At 35.9% G+C, this 21,289-nt stretch overlaps 1 protein-coding gene across 1 annotated transcript in view; it reads left to right on the top strand.

The window, feature by feature from the left end:
- Window positions 1-21,289, top strand: part of DIAPH3 (diaphanous related formin 3) — a 503,867-nt gene that overhangs the window by 329,971 nt on the left and 152,607 nt on the right. The window contains exon 25 of the mRNA XM_015536788.2: window positions 107-242. Coding sequence (XP_015392274.2) covers window positions 107-242 — 136 coding nt within the window. The remainder of the gene's footprint in view (window positions 1-106; window positions 243-21,289) is intronic.

The following is a 21,289-nucleotide window of genomic DNA, read 5'->3' as shown; positions in this document are numbered from 1 at the left end:
ATCTAAAAGATATTTAATCACAGCTCTACAGATTAATAATTTTCCATTCTCTTTGTGAAATCACTGTGGTTAGAATTGATCATTTTTCAAAATTTGTTTGTAACAGCAAGCAAGAAAGGAGAACGTCAAAAAAAGAGAAGCAGAGGAAAGGGAAAAACGTGCCCAAATAGCCAAAGAATTAGCAGAGAAAGAAAGACTTGAACGCCAACAAAAGAAAAAGCGCTTGTTAGAAATGAAGACTGGTGAGTACTGTCAAATTTGCAATTTGTACCTTTATTAGCAGTTTAATAAACTTCAGTGAAAAAAAGAAGATATGGTCACTTATTTGTATAGTTAAAATGTAGAGCATTTTTTTTTTAAATAATGGGGCTAACAAGTAATGCTTTTATTCTAACTGGTCATTGGTCATAGGTGATATTGGTCCTCTGGTCTACTCTTGTAGTTCCAGAGTATTCCCACTCTCTTGACTGCTACATCAATAACAAATCTGTAATAATTTATGGCAACCAATAAATTAACAACTGTAGAAAAGGGGTCAATTCTATTGGACAAGTAACTAGTATTTTTTCAACAGGATACTCTAAGGGAGGGAAAAAGTGATGAAGGGAAAATGTATTGACTTAAAAGAGTCTTAAGAGATTTATCAATCAGTTGTCATAAATGAAACTTACGTATATTCTAATCCAAAAAAATGTAGACAAAGGGAGTCTGAAAAGTTTGAATATTATGTTTCCCCTGTAGACAGGACAATGTTGTTGTGAATATATTTTAAAGTATGTTGTAGAGGCTTATACTGAAATTTTATAAACAAAAATATGTCTGAGATTTCAATCAAAATACTCTAGCATGACGGGGAATTAAGTGGATATTTGTAGATGAAATTTGTAGAGGGGAATTTGTAGATGAAACAAGATTGGTGATAAATAGTAATTGCCAAAGTTGGGTGATGGGTGCTTAACGGGAAGGGTGTGTCTCATTTGCTCTACTTTTGTATATTTTGAAACTTTCTTTAGTAAAAACTCTTGGAAAAAAATTAAAAATAGAAAAGTAACAGCTTTACAGTTTTACATATATGTATTTACATATATATATGTGTGTGTATATATGTATATATATATGTATATATATATATATATATATATATATATATATGTATATATTCCAAAGCTGAAAGATACAATGAACTGAGGTTCCTCGGTGGCTCAGTTGGTTAAGCGTCTGACTCTTGATATTGGCTCAGCTCATGATCTCATGGTCACAGGATCCAGCCCTGTGTTGGGTCCGCACTGGGCATGGAACCTACTTGAGCTTCTCATTGCCTCTCCCTCTACCCCTCCCCTGCTTGCTCGCATGTGCACAGGTGCACTCTCTCTCTTAAAATAAATAAATAGATAGATAGATAGATAGATAGATAAAGATACCACTAACTTAGAAGCAAAAAATTAAGGAAATTGTAGTTACATTTTCACTCCCTCAAACTTTTGGCTCTTCCACCTCTAAGCCACTAAGGATTGCAGAAGGCTTTAATTAAAATCCATCACCTTCACTGCTAAATTACCATAGTTTACAACTCAGGGCTGCAAATTCACCTAAAGTTTCCCCAGGGGTAGACAGAGATGCCTTTTTGCCTTTTTTGCTTTCACTTTTACAGACATATTTTACCTTTAATAAAGCAAACTGAGTACCTTAATGTATCACACATGTTTCTTCCAGGAGAAAAAAATAATCGTAAGCACAATTTCTTGTTTAGAAGAGTACGCTTGAAATTCAGGAAGTATTCTCAAAAATTTCTTAAAGTTTTAACTAAAATGGAGATCAGAAAGGTTTAACATTGATTTTAAGAATATGCTTCTGGAAATCATTTTAAAATAATTGAATACTGCCTAATTTACCAGACATTCTGGTATTTGAACACTGGCTCATTTAGTATTGGCCAGAGTCATTTAGATGACTTATATGATGGCAAATTGGCTGTACTGTTTGTGGATTTTGCCCAGACCCCCTGGTCTATCATACTGAGCCTCTCAGCAATTCTCTGTTCTATCAATCTGGAAAGTTAAAACCTGATAGGAAGCAAAAATTTTAAGAATATGTTAGATCCAATGTAATCTCAATAATGTTTTCATTCAAATTTACATTTTTCCTGAAGGCATTTCATTTTTAAGAATAGCTAAGTTTATTTTATTTTTTCCAACTTAAAAAATAATACTTTTGTGTTACAGAAAACACTTAAGAAGTGGTTGACCAAAAGATCATTATCGATAATCCTCCTATCCAAAAAGATCACTTTTAATATTTTGGCACATTTTTCTTTTAGTTTTAAAATTTTCTACCTTTTAAAAACAGTTATATGATAGAGTAAATATGTTGTTTAGCATCTCACTGAACTTTCTCAATGTTTCCTGTTATTCTTGTGATTCTTAATCTGTAATTTGTAATACCTGGATATGCCATATCTAATTTATTTTGCATTAGTCAGTAATGAGGTCATAGAACGATAATTATTTCTATCTTTTCAATGTTATACATTTATGTATAAATGATTGACGAATATTCATAATTATTAGGATATGGAATAGAAAAGGATAGTTTTAAGACTTTTTGATGCATGTTGCCAAATTGATTTCTGAAAGTATATTCTAATTTCACCAACTTTTAAAGCTGTTAGTTTATGAATATTCTTCAGTTGAATATTCTCATTTTTTTAAAGATTTTTGTTAATAAATTAGAAAATTATGTTTTGTCTTAATTTACATTTCTCTGAGTGCTACTAAAGTTGAACATTTTTTCAAGTGTTTATTAGTCCATTTGTATTTCCTTCTTTGTGAACTGTGTTGCATTCGTCTTGTTTTTAATGATTTACACACATCAGCTCCTTATGCCTCAGTATTTACCTTTTAAATATATTTTCTCAATTTGGCTTTTGATTTTTATAGTTTGAAATATAAAAATGTTTCATTTTCTATAATTTTGTTATAACTTTCGCTTGCTCAAGTTTAGAAAGTCATCTTTACAGCAATTTTATATCCACTTCAAATTTTTTTAGCTTCAGATATTCATAATACTATTCTGTTCCACTTAAATATAATTCTTGCTTAATCATTCATAGACTAGGGTCTATTTCTGAAATTTACCAAATCAATTATGGCTATAATTATCGTTAATAATTATGGTTAATAATTGGTTTGTGTTTATTTCCGATAAGTAATTTTGTATTGAGGACATTTTGGTTTTTTCTTTTCTTTTAAGTATAGTTAACATAAAGTGTTATATCAGCTTCCGGTGTACAATATAGCGATTCAACAATTTCATACATCACCCAGTGTTCATCACAAGTGCACTCCTTAGTCCCCATTACTTGCTTAACCCCTCCCCCACCCACCTCCCTTCTGTTAACCGTCAGTTCTCTATAGTTAAGAATCTGTTGCTTGGTTTGCTGTTCTCGCTCTCTCTCTCTCTCTCTCTCTCTCTCTCTCACTGTGTGTTTTTTTCTTCACTCATTGTTTCTTAAATTCCACATGAGTGAAATCGTATGGTATTTGTCTTTCTCTAATTTTGCTTAGCATTATACTGTCTAGCTCCATCTATGTATTGCAAATGGCAAGATTTCATTCTTTCTTATGGCTGAATAATATTCATTATATACAATGGAATATTATTAAAAAGCCTAAAAAAGAATGTATGCATATATGTGTGAGCACATGAACACATACATACACCACTTCTTTGTCCATTCATCTAGCGATGGACCCTTGGGCAGTTTCCATGGTTTGGCTATTGTAAATAATGCAGTAAACATAGGGGTGTGTGTGTCCCTCTGAATTAATGTTTTGGATAAATACCCAGTAGTGTTGATTACTGGATCATAGGTAGTTCTATTTTTAACTTTTTGAGGAACATCCATACTCTTTTCTACAGAGGCTATACCAGTTTGCATTCCCAAGAGGACAATACTTTTCTAAATTGTTAAAGTAGATTTTAACTTTTTAAAAATAAACTTAAAGGAAGGTTTCTCTTGCATCTTTGTGAATCATAGAGCTCATCTTATTTGACCTATTGGATTACTTTGTTTTTTTTCAATGTTTATTTTGGAGAAAGAGAAAGAGAGAGAGCGTGCACAGGCAGGGGAGGGACAGAGGATCCAAAGCAGGCTTTGTGCTGACAGCAGAGAGCTGAATGCAGGGCTTGAATTAACCAACTGTGAGATCACGACCTGAGCCGAAGTCAGATGCTTATCCAACTGAACCACCCAGGTGCCCCTGTTGGATTACTTTATAAAACTTTATAGTATATCTTTCCAAACATGATCTGGGTCTCAAATAAGTGTAGGGCTCTCACTTGATGAAAGTTCCCCACAAACCTTAGTTGCTAAGGTCCCTGTATTCCAGAAATTTGGACATTTTCCAGGAGACTTTTCTTCAAAAGATAGGGTACTGTCACTTTATATAGATGTTATTAAATAAATACTTTAAGACAATACATCTTTAAATACCGTATATTATATGTGAATATTTTAATAGGTTTAATCAGAAAGTCATTTGATACAAGATGATAAACTATTTGATACAAAAGAAAGCTTTCATATAGGAAGCTACTTTTGAAAAGATTTTCTTTCTTTTAAAAACATTTTGGGGCGCCTGGGTGGCTCAGTCGGTTAAGCGGCCGACTTCAGCTCAGGTCACGATCTCGTGGTCCGTGAGTTCGAGCCCCGCGTCGGGCTCTGGGCTGATGGCTCAGAGCCTGGAGCCTGCTTCCAATTCTGTGTCTCCCTCTCTCTCTGCTCCTCCCCCGTTCATGCTCTGTCTCTCTCTGTCTCAAAAATAAATTAAAAACGTTAAAAAAAAAATTAAAAAAAATTTTTTTTAATTTTGCAAGTCAACTTTGATTTTTTTTTTCTCTGTAGCTTGTGGAGTTTTAAAGAATCTAGGTGCTATTTCATAGCACCTAATCATATAATATTCTCACCAAAGTGAAACACCTCTTGTAAAACGCTAATAAATGATGATTATTCTGAATGGTCTTTAGTTTTCCTCCAAACATAAGAAGATTGTTAATATAGAGGGATAAAGTATTCAGTCTTTTAATATAGCTGCTATAGTCAAGTTAGTCATATAAGTATTAAATATATTATTATTTGTTGCTACCTTTTTCATATTTAAAAATAGTATAAATATGCAATAACTTTTTACTTTCCATAGTAGATGTAGAATGTATTTTTTGTCAAATCATGAGTTCTATAACATTTGGAGGCTTTATGAAGTAGAAGTTAATAAAGTAGTATGTCAACTTAGCACTTTTAATTACTGCAAATATTCTTATGCAAAATATCCATTTTTGACACTCTTAACAGATACACCATATTTTATGCAATTTCTATACTTGACAAATACCATCTTTAATGAAAACCTTGTATTATTACTATGAAACATATAAGTGCTATGATTTTCCATTTCATTGATGTAGAAAAGAAATTTTAATAGGTCACTTTTGTTTTATTTAACAAAAATAGTTTTTGTATTTATACACTGGGATTACAGTGATAAATAAGGATAAGTAAAGTCCCTGCTGTAGTGAAGTTTATAATAGTAATGAGTGAATCAGACAACGACATATATAAGATAATTTCAAATTATAAAAAGTCATATGAAGTAAAACAAGACAGGATAATAAGATGGAGATGGGGACTGGCTGGCCTGGTGGGTGGTGGTGACAAAATTTGGTGTTAGAGAACTAAGAATGTGAGTGTATATGGAACTTACTAATTTAAAACACTGGTTATAAAACTCCTCAGAACTTGATAGGATAATTAACTAGGTTCATGTTTATATCCTGTACCATATGTGCCAATATGGTTTATTTTTTAAACATCTTATTGTGAGTTAAAACTATATTATTTTTCCTTGTGGGTGTTCTATTTTAGTATGGAGCGTGGTACTGCTTCAGTCTTTGTAGAAGTTTTCAGCTTGGCTTTCCTATTCTTAAAAAAAAATGTGGAAGGGTGAATTGTTGAATCTGCGTTAGTGCTGTGTCACCTCTCTTGCCCAGGAACTTTCGGTTTTATCTTATTTTCGTATGTAGGGCACGCAGCCCTGAATGATAGAGGGAGAGAAAAATGTTCACATAACCCCGTCATAAACCCACAGGGAGCTTCCTTGCATACATTTTCATGGCTTTAGTATTTTCACCATGCAAATAAGAACTGTGTTCTTTCACAGATGTACAAATTCTTGTATCACCACCTGAGGTAGTGGAGTGAATTAAATCCCTGCTCTTTCTTATCACCATAAATCATTACTTGCCCTTGGCAAAAGAGCAGGTAACTATTTTCAAGTGTGCTATTTATTATCACTATCATTTTGGGATGTGATTTTTGTTAATAGAATGAAAATAAAAATAGAATAGTGGGCTACATTTCCCTAAGAAGAAAAATGAAGCATTGAAAATCCTTTTCAGCAGCAAAACTAAGAAAGCCCAGAATCTCGTATTGTCATACTACAGCATTAAAAGGTCATTTTTCTGATTTTTGTTTTCTTAAAAATAATTAGCCTGAAGGTCTCTAAAATATTCACATATACAGTTTTGATTATTTCTGTTAAATGATTTGGTATTACATTAAGCAAACAAAGAAGTTAACTGCATTTAACTACATTTTCATGATGTCTAGTTAATCAGTATGTGAATTTTGAATACATTTTCTGAGGTTGATGTTTAAATTTGAATTATCTTAATTTAGAAGATACCCAAAGTATGAAACATCTGATGTAGAAACTAGTAAGTATAGACACTGGTATTTATTTGTTTGAAGTGCATAGCTATTCTTATGTGTAATCATTTCTAGTAAGACAAATAGTAATAGCAATTTTATGTGATTATGTGCAAGTTTTTCGAGACTGCATTTCTGTTTCTTAATCATGGAAACGAATAGGGCATTTGATAATAGAATTCAAATATTATGCCTTAAGACTTCCTGAGTATGTAAGTTGATTCACATAATTTTTAAATAGCACATCAGAATGGCCTTGAAATGGACCCAGTGTTGTATAATTATGTTTTGTGGGGGAAGTAAATAAGAGCTTATTTAATGGAGCAATAAAAACTATATGAGCAGCTCCTATATTTCAGTCTTTAGGTTACAATTTGTTTATTATTTATTAGACTTAAATGTCTCATTTGGTACAACTTCAGTCTATTAAATAAAGAGATAATTAGCTTTTAGAAATCTGTTGTTTACCCACATGGCCAAAACGGCTCCTTTGTTTTCCATTCTGCAATTTAGAATAACTAAGCAATTAGGCCTCCATTTTAGAGGAAATGCATATTACATAAATACTACTTGGGAATGTCTCTGCCAATCTCAACAGATAGGCAATTAATGTGTGTACTTGCTTTCATAAAGGCTTTGACAATTACCCTGTCCTCTGCAGATATCATAAAACTTAGATTATTTTCCATAATGGTGCATATTCTAGTTTTGTGCATTGGTGCTTTCAGCTTTCCAGCATTTTTGGAAATTGATACATCTAAATAGGCCAATGGTTTTAATCACTCCTCTATTTAGAAGAATATAACAAATTAGATTGCACTGCCTTTGATCTATTTCTCTCTCTTACCCTCCTCTTTTATGGGACGGTGATAACAACACCCAGTCCTACTACTGCTGCCATTTATTGATCATATATTATTTGCCAGGCTCTATATGTGTTCATGATTACATGTAATCCATACAGCAAACTTATGAAACTTTTTTTTATCAAAGAGTTGCTTGATGTCTCTACATGGTCACAGATTCAGTAAGCAGTGAAGCCAGTACTCAAGTTTTCTGACCAGAGTACATATTTTTAAACTATTGTGCTATTATACCTTTACCAGTGATGGTCTAATCACAGTGCAGGGAAAACAGGGCCAAAATGAATTTTAATAATTAATAACCAGCACTAGTCTATATCTATGTATGGAGGTGGAGAATTCTCTTCTCTGGAAACCTTGGATGAGAGGGACAGCTGTGTCTTTCGGTCCATGATCAATAGATAGCATCTTCCTTTGTGTTTGAAGGAAGTTTGAAGACAATTGCCAAATTAGGAATGCTTTTCTACTCTGGGTCAGATTCCACTTTAATTCTTCTGATTGTCCAAGCATTCATTTATCCCAGTGTCCAGAAGATAATGACATCAGTACCACTCTTCCCTTCTGGAAGGAAAGGTTCTTCAATGGTCTGAATAGTTCTGGGCCCAACTGAGTAGCCAGAGCTCAAGAGTTCTGAAGGGGGTGGAAATGTCTGTAGTATTTTCATTATTTGACCCAACTGAGAAGTGAAAGAATCAGGGAATTTTGCAGTATAGTAGTTTTTGGAAGGGACACAAACACCATGATGTGATTTACTCAGGAACAAATGCCTTTAGACACCCTCACCCCCACCACCAGTCCTAGCAGGTAACAGTTTATTTTCTGATGGTATTAAAAGAATGACTTTCCATGCGTAGTATCAAGGAGTGTCCAGTGGGAAAATTTTGTAGGAGTATCGCTAATGGTTATACAGGTTTTCATTTGTGAGCAGGAATCTCTTTCACTGGAATAACAGTTTCAATTGTGAAAACTCATTCAGAATCTAGCCTTTGTGTGCACTGATCTCTGTCTTCTCTGTATGGCTGTGCAAGGCCCACACACCATCCTCTGTCTCTTTACAAAAAGCCTCTTGAAAGAAAAATGAGGAGAGGAGGCTCTCAGACTCAAAACGTATCTTGAAACTGTGATTTTTTTTTCCTCTTAATTTTCTTGAGTTGTGTTTGTCACTCTTTGTTAAACATCTTTATGATACATCCTCATACCAATTGGTTTATTGTTCATCCGATACTTAAAAAAAAAAAAACAAAAAAAAAACATTTTGTAAATAGTTTTCTTTGCCTTTCTGAGTATTCTGTAATATTAGCTATATGCCAAGTAGAAAATGACTCCAATATTTTGTTGTTTAAATTTGTTTTATAATGAAAGATGGAATGCCAACTATCATAAACTTTTTTGGGGGAAAATAATTTTAATCTTTATGTTGTCACCTGGGTTGCTTCTAACAATTTTACCAAAGAAAACTTTATATTAATATCCCTTATTTATGACTTTTTTATTACCAAGCACAAATTCACTCTACTCATATTCTAGGACAGAATTCATACCAATCCATTATTGTAATCCTAGTACTATATGGAAAACATTATAACTTTTATAACAGACTACATTTATTGTGTTAACAGTAAGAACTAAATCACAGCACATCTTCTTTGTATGTAACATTGACTAGTCCTTAGGTAACTATCCTCCCCAATCCATATTTATAAGGTATATACTTTCCAAACCAGTGGACTATTGTCATGATGAGCCTTCCCATATCACATTCCAGTTCTGGGTAGAATTAGTATTTGTGTTTGAAGTTATTTTTTTTTTTTTTTAATTTCAGAGGTAGACTCTGAGTATTGTATTACTTTCAGACATAACCATAGATCTCTCCATTGTTAAAGGGACTTATCCCATTTGTATTACCTAGTGCATATTCTTCAAACATGATGTAAATGTCTGTCTTTAGCATTTACCCTGAGAATCACAGGCCTCCAGAGAGACAGACTTTTGAACTTGATTGGTACCTTCACAGAGTCTTCACAGAGTCCAGCACTTTCAGAAAAGAAAAGAAATTACAATACACTGAAAACTATAGAAAGCTTATGAAAGAAACTGAAGAAGACACAAAAAAAATGGAAAAAGATTCCATGCTCCTGGATAGGAAGAACAAATATTGTTAAAATGTCAATACTACCCAAAGCAATCTACACATTCAATGCAATCCCTATCAAAATAACACCAGCATTCTTCACAGAGCTAGAACAAATAATCCTAAAATTTGTATGGAACCAGAAAAGACCCCGAATAGCCAAAGCAATCTTGAAAAAGAAAACCAAAACAGGAGGCATCACAATCCCAGACTTCAAGCTATACTACAAAACTGTAATCATCAAGACAGTATGGTACTGCCACAAAACAGACACTCAGATCCATGGAATGGAATAGAGAACCCAGAAATGGACCCACAAACATATGGCCAACTAATCTTTGACAAACCAGGAAAGAATATCCAATGGAATAAACACAGTCTCTTCAGCAAGTGGTGCTGGGAAAACTGGACAGCGACATGCAGAAGAATGAACCTGGACCACTTTCTTACACCATACACAAAAATAAACTCAAAATGGATGAAAGACCTCAATGTAAGACAGGAAGCCATCAAAATCCTCAAGGAGAAAGCAGGCACAAACCTCTTTGATCTTGCCCACAGCAACTTATTACTCAACATGTCTCCAGAGGCAAGGGAAACAAAACCAAAATGAACTACTGGGACCTCATCAAAATAAAAAAAAATAAAAAAAAAAACTTGTGCACAGCAAAGGAAACAATCAGCAAAACTAAAAAGCAACCGACAGAATGGGAGAAGATATTTGCAAATGACATATCAGATAAAGGGTTAGTATCCAAAATCTATAAAGAACTTATCAAACTCTAACACCCAAAAACCAAATAATCCAGTGAAGAAATGGGCAAAAGACATGAATAGACACTTCTCCAAAGAAGACGTCCAGATGGCCAAGTGACCCATGAAAAAATGCTCAACATCACTCATCATCAGGGAAATACAAATCAAAACCACAGTGAGATACCACCTTACACCTGTCAGGTGTATGGAGGTTCCTCAAAAAACTAAAAATAGAACTACCCTATGACCCAGCAATTGCACTACTAGGCATTTATCCACAGGATACAGGTATGCTGTTTCGAAGGGACACATGCACCCCCATGTTTATAGCAGGACCATTGACAATAGCCAAAGTATGGAAAGAGCCCAAATGTCCATCAATGGATGAATGGATAAAGAAGATGTGGTGTATATATACAATGGAGTATTACTTAGCAATCAAAAAGAATGAAATCTTGCCATTTGCAACTACGTGGATGGAACTGGAGGGTATTATGCTAAGTGAAATTAGTCAAAGAAAGACAAAAATCACATGACTTCACTCATATGAGGGCTTTAAGAGACAAAACAGATGAACATAGGGGAAGGGAAACAAAAATAGTATAAAAACAGAGAGGGGGACAAAAGAGAAGAGACTCATAAATATGGAGAACAAACTGAGGGTTACTGGAGGGATTGTGGGAGGAGGGATGGGCTAAATGGGTAAGGGTAACTAAGGAATCTACTCCTGAAATCATTGTTGCACTATATGCTAACTATTTTGGATGTAAATTATAAAAAATAAAAAATAAAACAAGTTATAAACAAACAAGCAAAGAAAAGAAATTATATCACAGTTGAAAAAGAGGCAAAATTGATGCCATCCTTGAAGCCTGTTACTTATTGGTGCTCAAAAGCCCATATAACAACCAATCAGACAAAATTATAAAATAAACAGGATTGCTTAGCGTTTGGGGCAGCTAAATCCACTCTATGTCTACAACCCCTTTACAATCCAAAAATACAAAATGCCCTGCAAACCAGAAGTTTTTAAGTAACTTTCGTGTCCAAGTTCGTTTGATGCCAAACTGGCCTGAGCTGACAAGAGGCCCCATCAGAGCAGAAACAATGAGTTTAATTAAAGGATGATGCCCTAGGTTACTCTGAGTGAGTCTTTCACAGAATATATACCTTCTTGACATTCATACAGTCTAAAAAAACAGATTCCAAAACATCTGACTGCAGAGTTTGTGGATAAGAGACTGAGAACGCGTACTTCTCTGTGACTACTCTGTCTCTTTTGAACTGGTTATACCATCCATTCTTTACCTCAGGCACACTCATCCCTACCTCTCCGCACTTCTTTCTGGTGTTCTCTTTGCCATAAATACCTTTCCTCTAATTCTTAACTGATCTAACACAATTTTATTTGTTCTAATTCTTGCATTCTCTAAAATGTCTTCTCTGAGTATTTGTTCTTGATGATAGACTGTCTCTTTTTAGTAAACCAGTATAGTCTTGCTAGACAACTTATGCATGGAATATTTGGTTGTACTTATTTCATTTGCTTTAGTCTTATGGTTTTCATAGACTGTACATTTTTCAGGAAGTTGGCCGTTAGCGTGCTTTATCTCCTAGGACCTAGTATACAGCGCGCATGTAGTAAATATCACAGAAGACATGCGTATGATTTGTCAAATAGTTGATAAAAATGTAACTGGTCAAATGACATCTTTTCATTTTGTGTTCATTTTAGCCTCTTGTGATTTATGGACACAGTTAAAACATACATCCAACTTCAGAACCTTGAGCCAAAGTAGCCTGTACCTGTTTTTATAAATAAACTTTTATTGGAAGAGAGGCATGGTCTTTCCTTCACATACTGTCTGTGGCTGCCTTGGTGCTACAGGTGCAGAGCTGAGCGATTGGGACACAGACCATATGTCCCACAAAGCCAAAAATTATTTGCTATCTTGTGTTCTACAGAAAATTTTTTACCAATTCCTGATATTGATCAACAATCTATAGAGACTATTCTTTGATTTTTATTACACAAAGTAAAAAAAGAGAGGGAGGAAGAAAGGAAGGAAGAAAAGAAAGAAACTATTCCACTAACTTTTTTCTTATCTTCCTGTAACCAAAAGCATGCATTTGCAAAATGACCTATATGTGTTAGAAAATGAGGATCTTGTAGTTAAATAAATAAAAATAGTGATAAAAAAATAATGGTGATTGTGAGAGAAAGTCAGCACAGAAAGAGAATCATGTGATTTTTAGATTCTATTAATTTAAAATGAAAAGTTGTGCAGTTGAACTTTTGAAATGCTAGCAAGCTTCTGGCCTGCCAATTGTTCCACTCACCAACCCAGCACAACTATTGTGCTCTGATCCTTTTATCCAGCTTAGAGTCCCAGTATTGCTGTACTATTGTTTGTATATCTTTTGAGATGAAAATATCAATGTGTCAAGAGGTCATAGGGGAAGCCAGGTTTTTTATTTCTTTATTAATAGGCTGTCTCTTTTCTCTTCCTATTTTTGGTCATTTTGACATTAAATTCTTAAGGTTGAAGGAAATCCATTCAGTGGTACTGCACTTGGTCATGAAGGTTGCCAAGTCTAAAGTGATTATCTTGCCATTTTACAAAAGAACTCGGTAGTATTTGGCTTTTGGTGATGAATAAGTAAACCCTAGGGCAGATTGGGAAAATTAAGCAGAGAAATTGAATATTTATGTGTTACTTGAAAATGGTATAAATAGGCATTAGTGTTTAGATGAAATTAGACATTGTTTTGTAATAGGATTTTAAAATATTGTTTCCTGGATAGCTTCCTTCCCCAGATATCCAATGTTCTTCAAGAAAATTAGAAGCAGCATAATATTAACAGAGTTAACATTGAGGGCAGCCTTAACACAAGCTAGGATGCCCCAAGGCAGGAAGAATTTGACACACTAGTGTAATAACAGAAAATAAATGACTGACTGTTTTTGGAGCAAGCAATTCTTGGGAGACCATTGCCTGGATAGAGTGAACTATCACCACAGAACTTCCACCAATAATTATCATCAATGGTTAAAAGTGACAGTAATTTTATTTCAATACGGTCCTTTGAAGGTTTATTTTTAAACGTTTAGTGCTATCCATGCAGTAACTCTTGCAAAGGAGAAACATTTTTTTGTCAGATTAGTGTTGAGTTAGAGGCTCCATCAAAAACTTTCAAGTGTTGTGTGAAGGTTCACCTTGCCTTACGAACCTGAATGATTCCCCTCCAAAGTCATCCTGACTTTGATTCTCTGACTTGCCATTAGTTCTAAGATTCTAAATGTATGACACTTCCTCTTTTTAACTGCAAAGTAGCCATCAAATGTCATAAAGTCAAGAAGGTTGGCAAACAGAAGGGACTGTTTTAATTCAGAAGCCAAAAATTAAGAGAAAGGCAGTCTTTTTATTGTATTTCAGGTACATTTTATAAGTATTGATTCTGTTAGTGCTGAATTACAATTATGATCTCTTGTTTCTAGTGGATATTGTTGATGCTAATTAGATTGTATTTTCTTTTGTATTCGTACGTGAGTAAAAAGGTTTTTTTGTTTTGTTTTGTTTTTGTTTTACTTTGCCTTCATTTATTTTAATGTTTATTGTGGAACGATGTTGATCTTTCAGAAAAGCATAGTGCCTTTTTTCTTTGGTAGAGTCACTTGGTATTTCTTGAATGCATGGAGTGTTTTCATTAGATAAATATTAAATCAGTCAATAAATAAATAAATCTATTAAATATTTGAATAGATTATCCTACCATTTTGCTGTGCCTCTGTTGATTGTACTCGGATTTCAGCTTTGGTCGAGGAAAATATCATTGATGGTATTTGGAAATACCTTTCATCCTTACAAAAAGACCCTCATGCTTCTAACTTTCCCTATAGACTGCAGTCTTTTTAGGGACCTTATCCATGGAAATCTAAAGGAACTTGGTCTGGGGAAATGTGGCATGTGGAAATGTGGTTCTGATTCCTGCATTTCAATACTTTTAAGACACACAGCATTGTAATCTGAGGAAATGCTGTTTCCTAAATCATGATGTCTGCTGAGACTGAACACAAAATGCCTTAATGTTATATTTGGAGGCATAATGAGGAGTTTAAAACTCTTCCTTCCCTACCTGGAAGATGAGGAGAGCCTCAGTGAGGCTGAGTTTTGTTCAGAACTGCATTATTTGTAGTGTGGGAAAGCTTGGGAAGGAGTACTGTTTTTCAAATCTTTCCTCTCCCCTATGAGAAAATTCCCATTTTATGTTTGGCACCATCCAATTTTCAAAGCATTGCACTTTGATATAATAGAAATGAAAGACTAACTCAGTTGCCATTCATCAGCTCTAAAAAGCAAAGGTAAGAAGGGAGAAATATCTCCAATAGTGTTTAGTAGTGTAAGGGCCTTAGGAACGCCTATAGACAGACAGATTTCCATCTGAGCATCTCAACTTCGCTAGGGAGGCTTGCGTAAGTGTGCATGTTTTTAGCCAGCTCTGATTTAAATGCAGTTAATATTGAAAACAGAAGTAAAACAACTTGAAAAAGATGATATTCAAAATATAAGGGCAATTGATTTTCAGTCTAGAAATGTAGATTGATCCAAATCATCAAAAACGGTAATTGTAGGGAAAAAAATATTTTTTTCAGAAATGCAAAGTTGTAAAAAGTTATTTCCTTTGCACCTTTTTCTATCACAAAGAGGGAATAAAATAAGACAGGAAGGTGGGATTCAGGAAAGAAGGGATTCCCTGCAGAGAGAAGTCAAGGGTATTCCCACAGCAGTCACAGCTGTGAAGCAGGCCCAGAGAACCACCTTCTAGATTTGAGTGGGAATAGTAAGGGCTCCAGGGGACACCTCTTTATGCCTAATCTCCAAAAAGAAAAACATACAGAAGTTGAGAGTATGTGATGTGTGGAACCATATTGAGAGGAAGTTTACGTTCCACAGCAGATGGATGAAAAGTACATAGAAAATATTGGATATCGATTAAAGGACTCTGTACATAACTAGAATTAAAAATGTTGATGGAGTGTGAAAAAAAATAATTTGGTGTATTCCTCCTAGAAACTTCTCAGAGACCTCTGTGGAGTAAAGGTTTCTCTTAAATCATTAATTAGATGATATTTATCTTTTATAAAAATACAAGAAAAGAAGAAAGTGACATGAAACATTTACTCCATAGTTATTTTACATGATACTTCAGTTAATCTTCTAATTTGGACTATAAAAGGTTTGCTTCTTTAGACATGAAAATCAAACAATATTATTTCTCAATAATTCTTACAAAAATAAACCTCTTTCATACAAAATTAGCCATGTTTAAAAAAAAAAAACCTTTTGGGGCGCCTGGGTGGCTCAGTCGGTTGGGCGACCGACTTTGGCTCAGGTCATGATCTCGCAGTCCGTGAGTTCAAGCCCCACATCCGGCTCTCTGCTGACAGCTCAGAGCCTGGAGCCTGTTTCAGATTCTGTGTCTCCCTCTCTCTCTGTCCCTCCCCCCTCTCACACTCAGTATCTCTCTCTCTCTCTCTCTCTCTCTCTCTCTCAAAAATAAATAAACATTGACAATTTTTAAAAAAAATAAATAAATAAAGGTGTGTACTCTTCTTGATTCAGTTCTTTCTGGGTCCAAACCAGCCTCCCTACTTTGACATAATTTCTATGTCTGCTTCTGGTAAAGGTGATGTCTCTTTTGCTCTTGAATGGTAATCCAGGAGATCTGTTTGGCTTTTCTTAGAAACCTCCTGTGCTCCCTGACATTGGTCATTTTTAGAGATGTCTCTGTATTCTTCATTGGATTTGTACTTTCTCTCTGCTCACCTCTTTTTCCCCCAGCCGGTTCCCCCAGGAGTTACTCTGCTCCTCCCACGCACTCATCTGCGGGGGGGGGGGGGGGGGGGGGCTTCTGTGGCCTTTTGCTTAATTTGTCTCCTGGCCGCCTCTCAGGAGCGCCTGATGCTTCTGCACAGTGCGTCAGGGGATCTTCCACTCTCCCAGTTCCACACGTTGGATACAAGATGCTTCCAGTCTTGGATTCCACTCCCTGTGACTCCATGTGAAATCCTACCCAGTGAGTCCCATTTCCTTCCGGAATGAGGAGCGGTGTTCAGGATTCCTACACAGCAGGGAACCTCCTCCCTTCTCAGTTTCTCTCCCAGCAGGTAGGGACATCTTTTCCACTTATGTACAACACGAGAATGTGATGTGCATTTTCTCCTGTGTGGAGAGTTCCTATTTTTGTGAATAAGTCCTTTTGACTTCCCCATTAGGGTAGAGCAAGGGAGGGTGGGTTGGCATCTGAGCCAAGACTTCCATCGGTCGTTTGAAATGCAAAATCTTGAATTAGGTGCGTACCAAATGAACAGAGTAAAATGAGCCAGGGCTTCCAAGTCTGGAAATCTACTGGGCTGTATAAATTAAGACACAGAAACATATTTCAAATTCATATTTGAACAGCAACAAATAATGTAGCCCGCCTGAAATGATCTTTGGATAGAGCTATAGGAAGACACGAGGCTGAATTAGTAGTCAGGAGAGCATGCTACGCTTTGGAGGTTTGCTCCATCCATAGGCACTTTCCAGTGGAATTGAGCAGAGCAGCGATAGGGTCTTCTTTTAGAGGGATGGCTCTGATGGCAACAATGCAGATGGCTTAGAGGACGTGGGAGGAGTATGAAGAGTGAGACCCGTTAGGAGACTGTTGCAATTTTGTAGGAGCTCATTGCCAACAACCTGAACTAGGATGTAGTGAGAAAGAGAAGACAGGGTGGGTTTGAAAGTGGGGGGACGGTGGGAGGGAGGGGAAAGTGGGTGATGGGGACTGAGGAGGGCAGCTGTTTGGATGAGCACTGGGTGTTGTATGGAAACCAATCTGACAAATTTCATATTTAAAAAATAATAAAAAAAGAAAAAAAGAAAGGCAGTTTAAATGTGGTACCAATAAGGCTTTGTAGCTGGGTGAAGTGTGGGGAGACAGGGAGAAGCTTTTGTGATGGGGTGAATGGCACCTATACTAGCTCTAGGACATTGTTGATTTTACATCTCTAATTTAAATTTTTTTAATATTTATTTTTGAGAAAGAGACAGCGCAAGCATTGGTGGCGGGCGGGGGTAGGGGGCAGAGAGAGACAGAGACACAGAATCCAAAGCAGGCTCCAGGCTCTGAGCTGTCAGCACAGAGCCCAACACGGAACTCAAACTCACGAATTCACAAGCCATGAGATCATACCTGAGCTTAAGTCGGACGCCCAACCGACGGAGCCACCCAGGCGCCCCTACGTCTCTAATTTAAAAGCCTTTTTATCTGGGGTGTAATTTCACCTGAAAGGATATGGCATAGGGTGTGAAACACACATGAATGCTAACTTCTTTCCTAGAGGCAGAGACAAACTTCTCTCTTAACAAAAATGGTTTAGGTATCTTTTTTTAGCTATACCAACCAAGAACGTTTGAAAACAAGTCATGTTAGTTCGTGAGGATAAACTGGGGATAGGCCTCTCTGGGAGAGGCTGACTGAGGCTTGGGATGTGTGTAAGGTAGAACAGAGAACAATCCTGTTATTCCTACGAAGGGAAGGGGGTCAGTCCCACTCCTTCCTCTTCAGCCAAAATCAGCTCAGGGATTCAGTTTCAAGACTCTAGGATTCTCATTATTGAAGTTTGCTTTCACATTTATTTTTATGTCCTATGTGATGTTGTTTTAGTCTGTATTTTATGATTTTTTTTAAATCATTAATCACACTTTACCTAGCTTTCCAAAAGACATTCCCAAGGCTCCTTGTGTGATTTGCTCTTGTGGTTTTAAGTACCTCCTTCATATAGAACTATTACTGTAAAGGCGAAAAAAAAATTTCTTCCTATCAAAATGTTTTCTCCAACAAATATTTATTGAGCATGTATTATGTTATGGTACTTTCCGAGGTCCTGGGATAGAGCAGGAAACAAAACAAGTAAATATCCCTGCCCTGGTGGATCCTGTAAGAGAGGACAGGTAGAGTGGCCTCCAGTGATCAACAGGGTTCTGAGATCAATTTAACCTGGGTGAGACCTTTATCCATAACAACTGTCATTAGATAGACATATTTAAGATAAATGTATAGTGTTCAAAGTCAGTAAATTCTGAGAATAAAATACGGCAGGGATGGGGGGGTAGGAAGAATACAAAAAGTGACATTTTAGATAGGGTAGTTTTTTTCCCCCTTGCCAAAGTTCTTGATTGTATGGACAGTGTTGTTGTTCTCTTAGAACGCAAGCACTTTCATAGTGTTGAGCATTCTAGCCCAGAGTTTGGGGCGACCGGTATCCTAGACCTGGCTTCACCAGTAGCTAAGTGATAGGAAGTAGACCAGTTTGCTTCCCGGAATATAAGTCTCCTTGTCCATCAAAGAAGTTTCCTTCTAACCCTGAAAATTCCTTCTATATTTCATAAGTTAATTTTATTTTGTCATTTATTTAATTATTTATTTCTTTCTTTCTTTCTTTATTTATTTATTTAGAGAAAGAGGGCACAAATGAGCAAGGGGCAGAGAGAGAGAGAGACAGACAGGGCTCACCCGAAGCAGGGCTCATGTTTTACCGTAGCTGGACTTGCCTTCACCGAAGAGGGGCTCAAGCTCACCCAGTGTGAGGACTCAAATTCAGGAACTGCGAGATCGTGACCTGAGCCAAAGACGCTTAACCAGCTGAGCCACCCAGGCGCCCCTGTATTCCATAAGTTAATTTTTAAATTAAAACCCTGATGTATTATAGCCTGAGCAGTCAAAATTTGTGTAGACCCTCCACTCGTTCTACAACCCTATCCTCTATTAGAATACAAACTCTATCATAAGACCCTTGTCATTTGGCAATAAATATGAGTCTGTCTCCCCATGCAGTATGTTTTTTGTTTTGTTTTGCTTTCCATTTGGTTAAAGGACAATTTTATTTGAAAGTGAATCTGTTTAGAATGTTTTCCCCACACTTTGATCAGTGAAGGGGAGACGTGGGTTTAGAAAAAGTTACTAATTTGGGGAACTTAGGGAAATGCATATGTATGCAGGTATGTATAAGGGCAAACCATTTCATTCATGAATTATCTCTTGTGTCAATTACTAGTTTGCTATCCGTGCTTTCCTGATTTTCTGAATGGAATGTGTTTAGTTATGTATGTAGAACAGAAATGAAAATGTTATATATTACAGAATTGGCTGACCTTTTTACAGACTGACAACTTCTCATTTTCCCTGACAAATACTCAATCAGCACTTCAGTCTATTAAGAGCAGAGCTCATTAACATGCATAAACTAGCAGCCTGATTTAGTTATAATGCATCTTTAATGGGTGACTTATACAACATAGTGTGGCTCCTTAGTCTTGTAATAAAAGGTAGAGTGGCCTCCAGTGATCAACAGGGTTCTGAGATCAGTTTAACCTGGGTAAAACCTTTATCCATAACAACTGTCATTAGGAATGACTAACATTTCAACTAATTAGCCCACCATTTACAACCCATAAGCTTCTCACAGATGGTAGATGTTTATAAACATCCACAGATGTGTGCACAGCTGACTCTCAGTTATCCGCAGAAATAGGGGGCATAGATAATTTGGATTCACTTACAATACAAACCACTCATTTTAGCTAGTTTCAATCTCCTTTCTCTTTGGACTTCTTACCAAGCTGTTAATGAAGTAGCAAATTAACTAATGTAATTTTAACTTCTCTTATTGATGCACATACCCAGTGGTAGAAACACTAATAGGTACAAATGTGGTCACAAGATGGCTGGCAGTAGGATGAAAATAGGACCCACAAACTTAGATAAATATATTAAGCAATAGAGAATTGTTCATATGTGCTTGTAGCTTTATGTCTAGTAACTACCTGAACTCCCTGGAACAGAAGAGAATATCTCCTTAAATTTGAGATAAAGGAAAAAAAAAACAAAAAACTACCATTTCCATTGGCACTTTGTGTCCTGTGTTAACAATCATTTCTTCCCAGATAATTCCTTCTGTAATTTAGTCTCAATTTTTCATTAAAATGTCAGCCTATCTACTGTTTGTTGCTGAAAGAAGATGAAGACATATAAATATAATAACCCACACACCGTGAATTTATTTCTTTGCCTTATTTCCTTCAGCCTGAAGAGTCTTGGGTCTTGCACTTCTTTTGCAGGTTCTTAATCTAAAACTTTCATTTATTCTTTCTTGTGCACTGGGTGTATTTCACTTGTCCAAGCAAGTTTAAAAGCAGTATTTGATAGAGCTCGCCCAGAGCCAGGAGCCATATGGAGATAACAGAGTCCACAGAATGAACTGTGAAGGGTGACCATTTTGTTTCCTGGTATACAGAATGCATTACTGTCTTCAGGCTGAGGCATTCATAAGTTAATACAGTTGTTTTCCAGAGTTTCCTTACTGGAGGAATATTTTTTACTTCAGCCTATTGGAGAGGATAATTAATAATTCTATGACTGGACTTTGGGAATATTACAAAGTGTTTAAAGAAGAGATTGTATAATAGATTTGATGGTGACCAAAATTAGTGTCAAGAACTTGAATGTGGAAGAATGTGGCACCAAAAAAAAGAAATATTGCATTACTGGAGTTCACCAGTAGACATGTAACTTTTCAGATAAGTGATTGACTAGTGATTACTATTTTTCATTGGAGAGGATTTGTAAGTACTGACAGGTTATATAAGAATCCTGTTGGGATTGGGAATTTAGTCCTTGGAGATAAAGAGATTCTTCTATACATATTTGCCTTCGACAGTTTCCTCTGTTTGA

The sequence above is a fragment of the Panthera tigris genome, chromosome A1, assembly GCF_018350195.1.
Source record: "Panthera tigris isolate Pti1 chromosome A1, P.tigris_Pti1_mat1.1, whole genome shotgun sequence".
NCBI lineage: Eukaryota > Metazoa > Chordata > Mammalia > Carnivora > Felidae > Panthera > Panthera tigris.
This window is presented reverse-complemented; position numbering and strand designations above follow the sequence as displayed.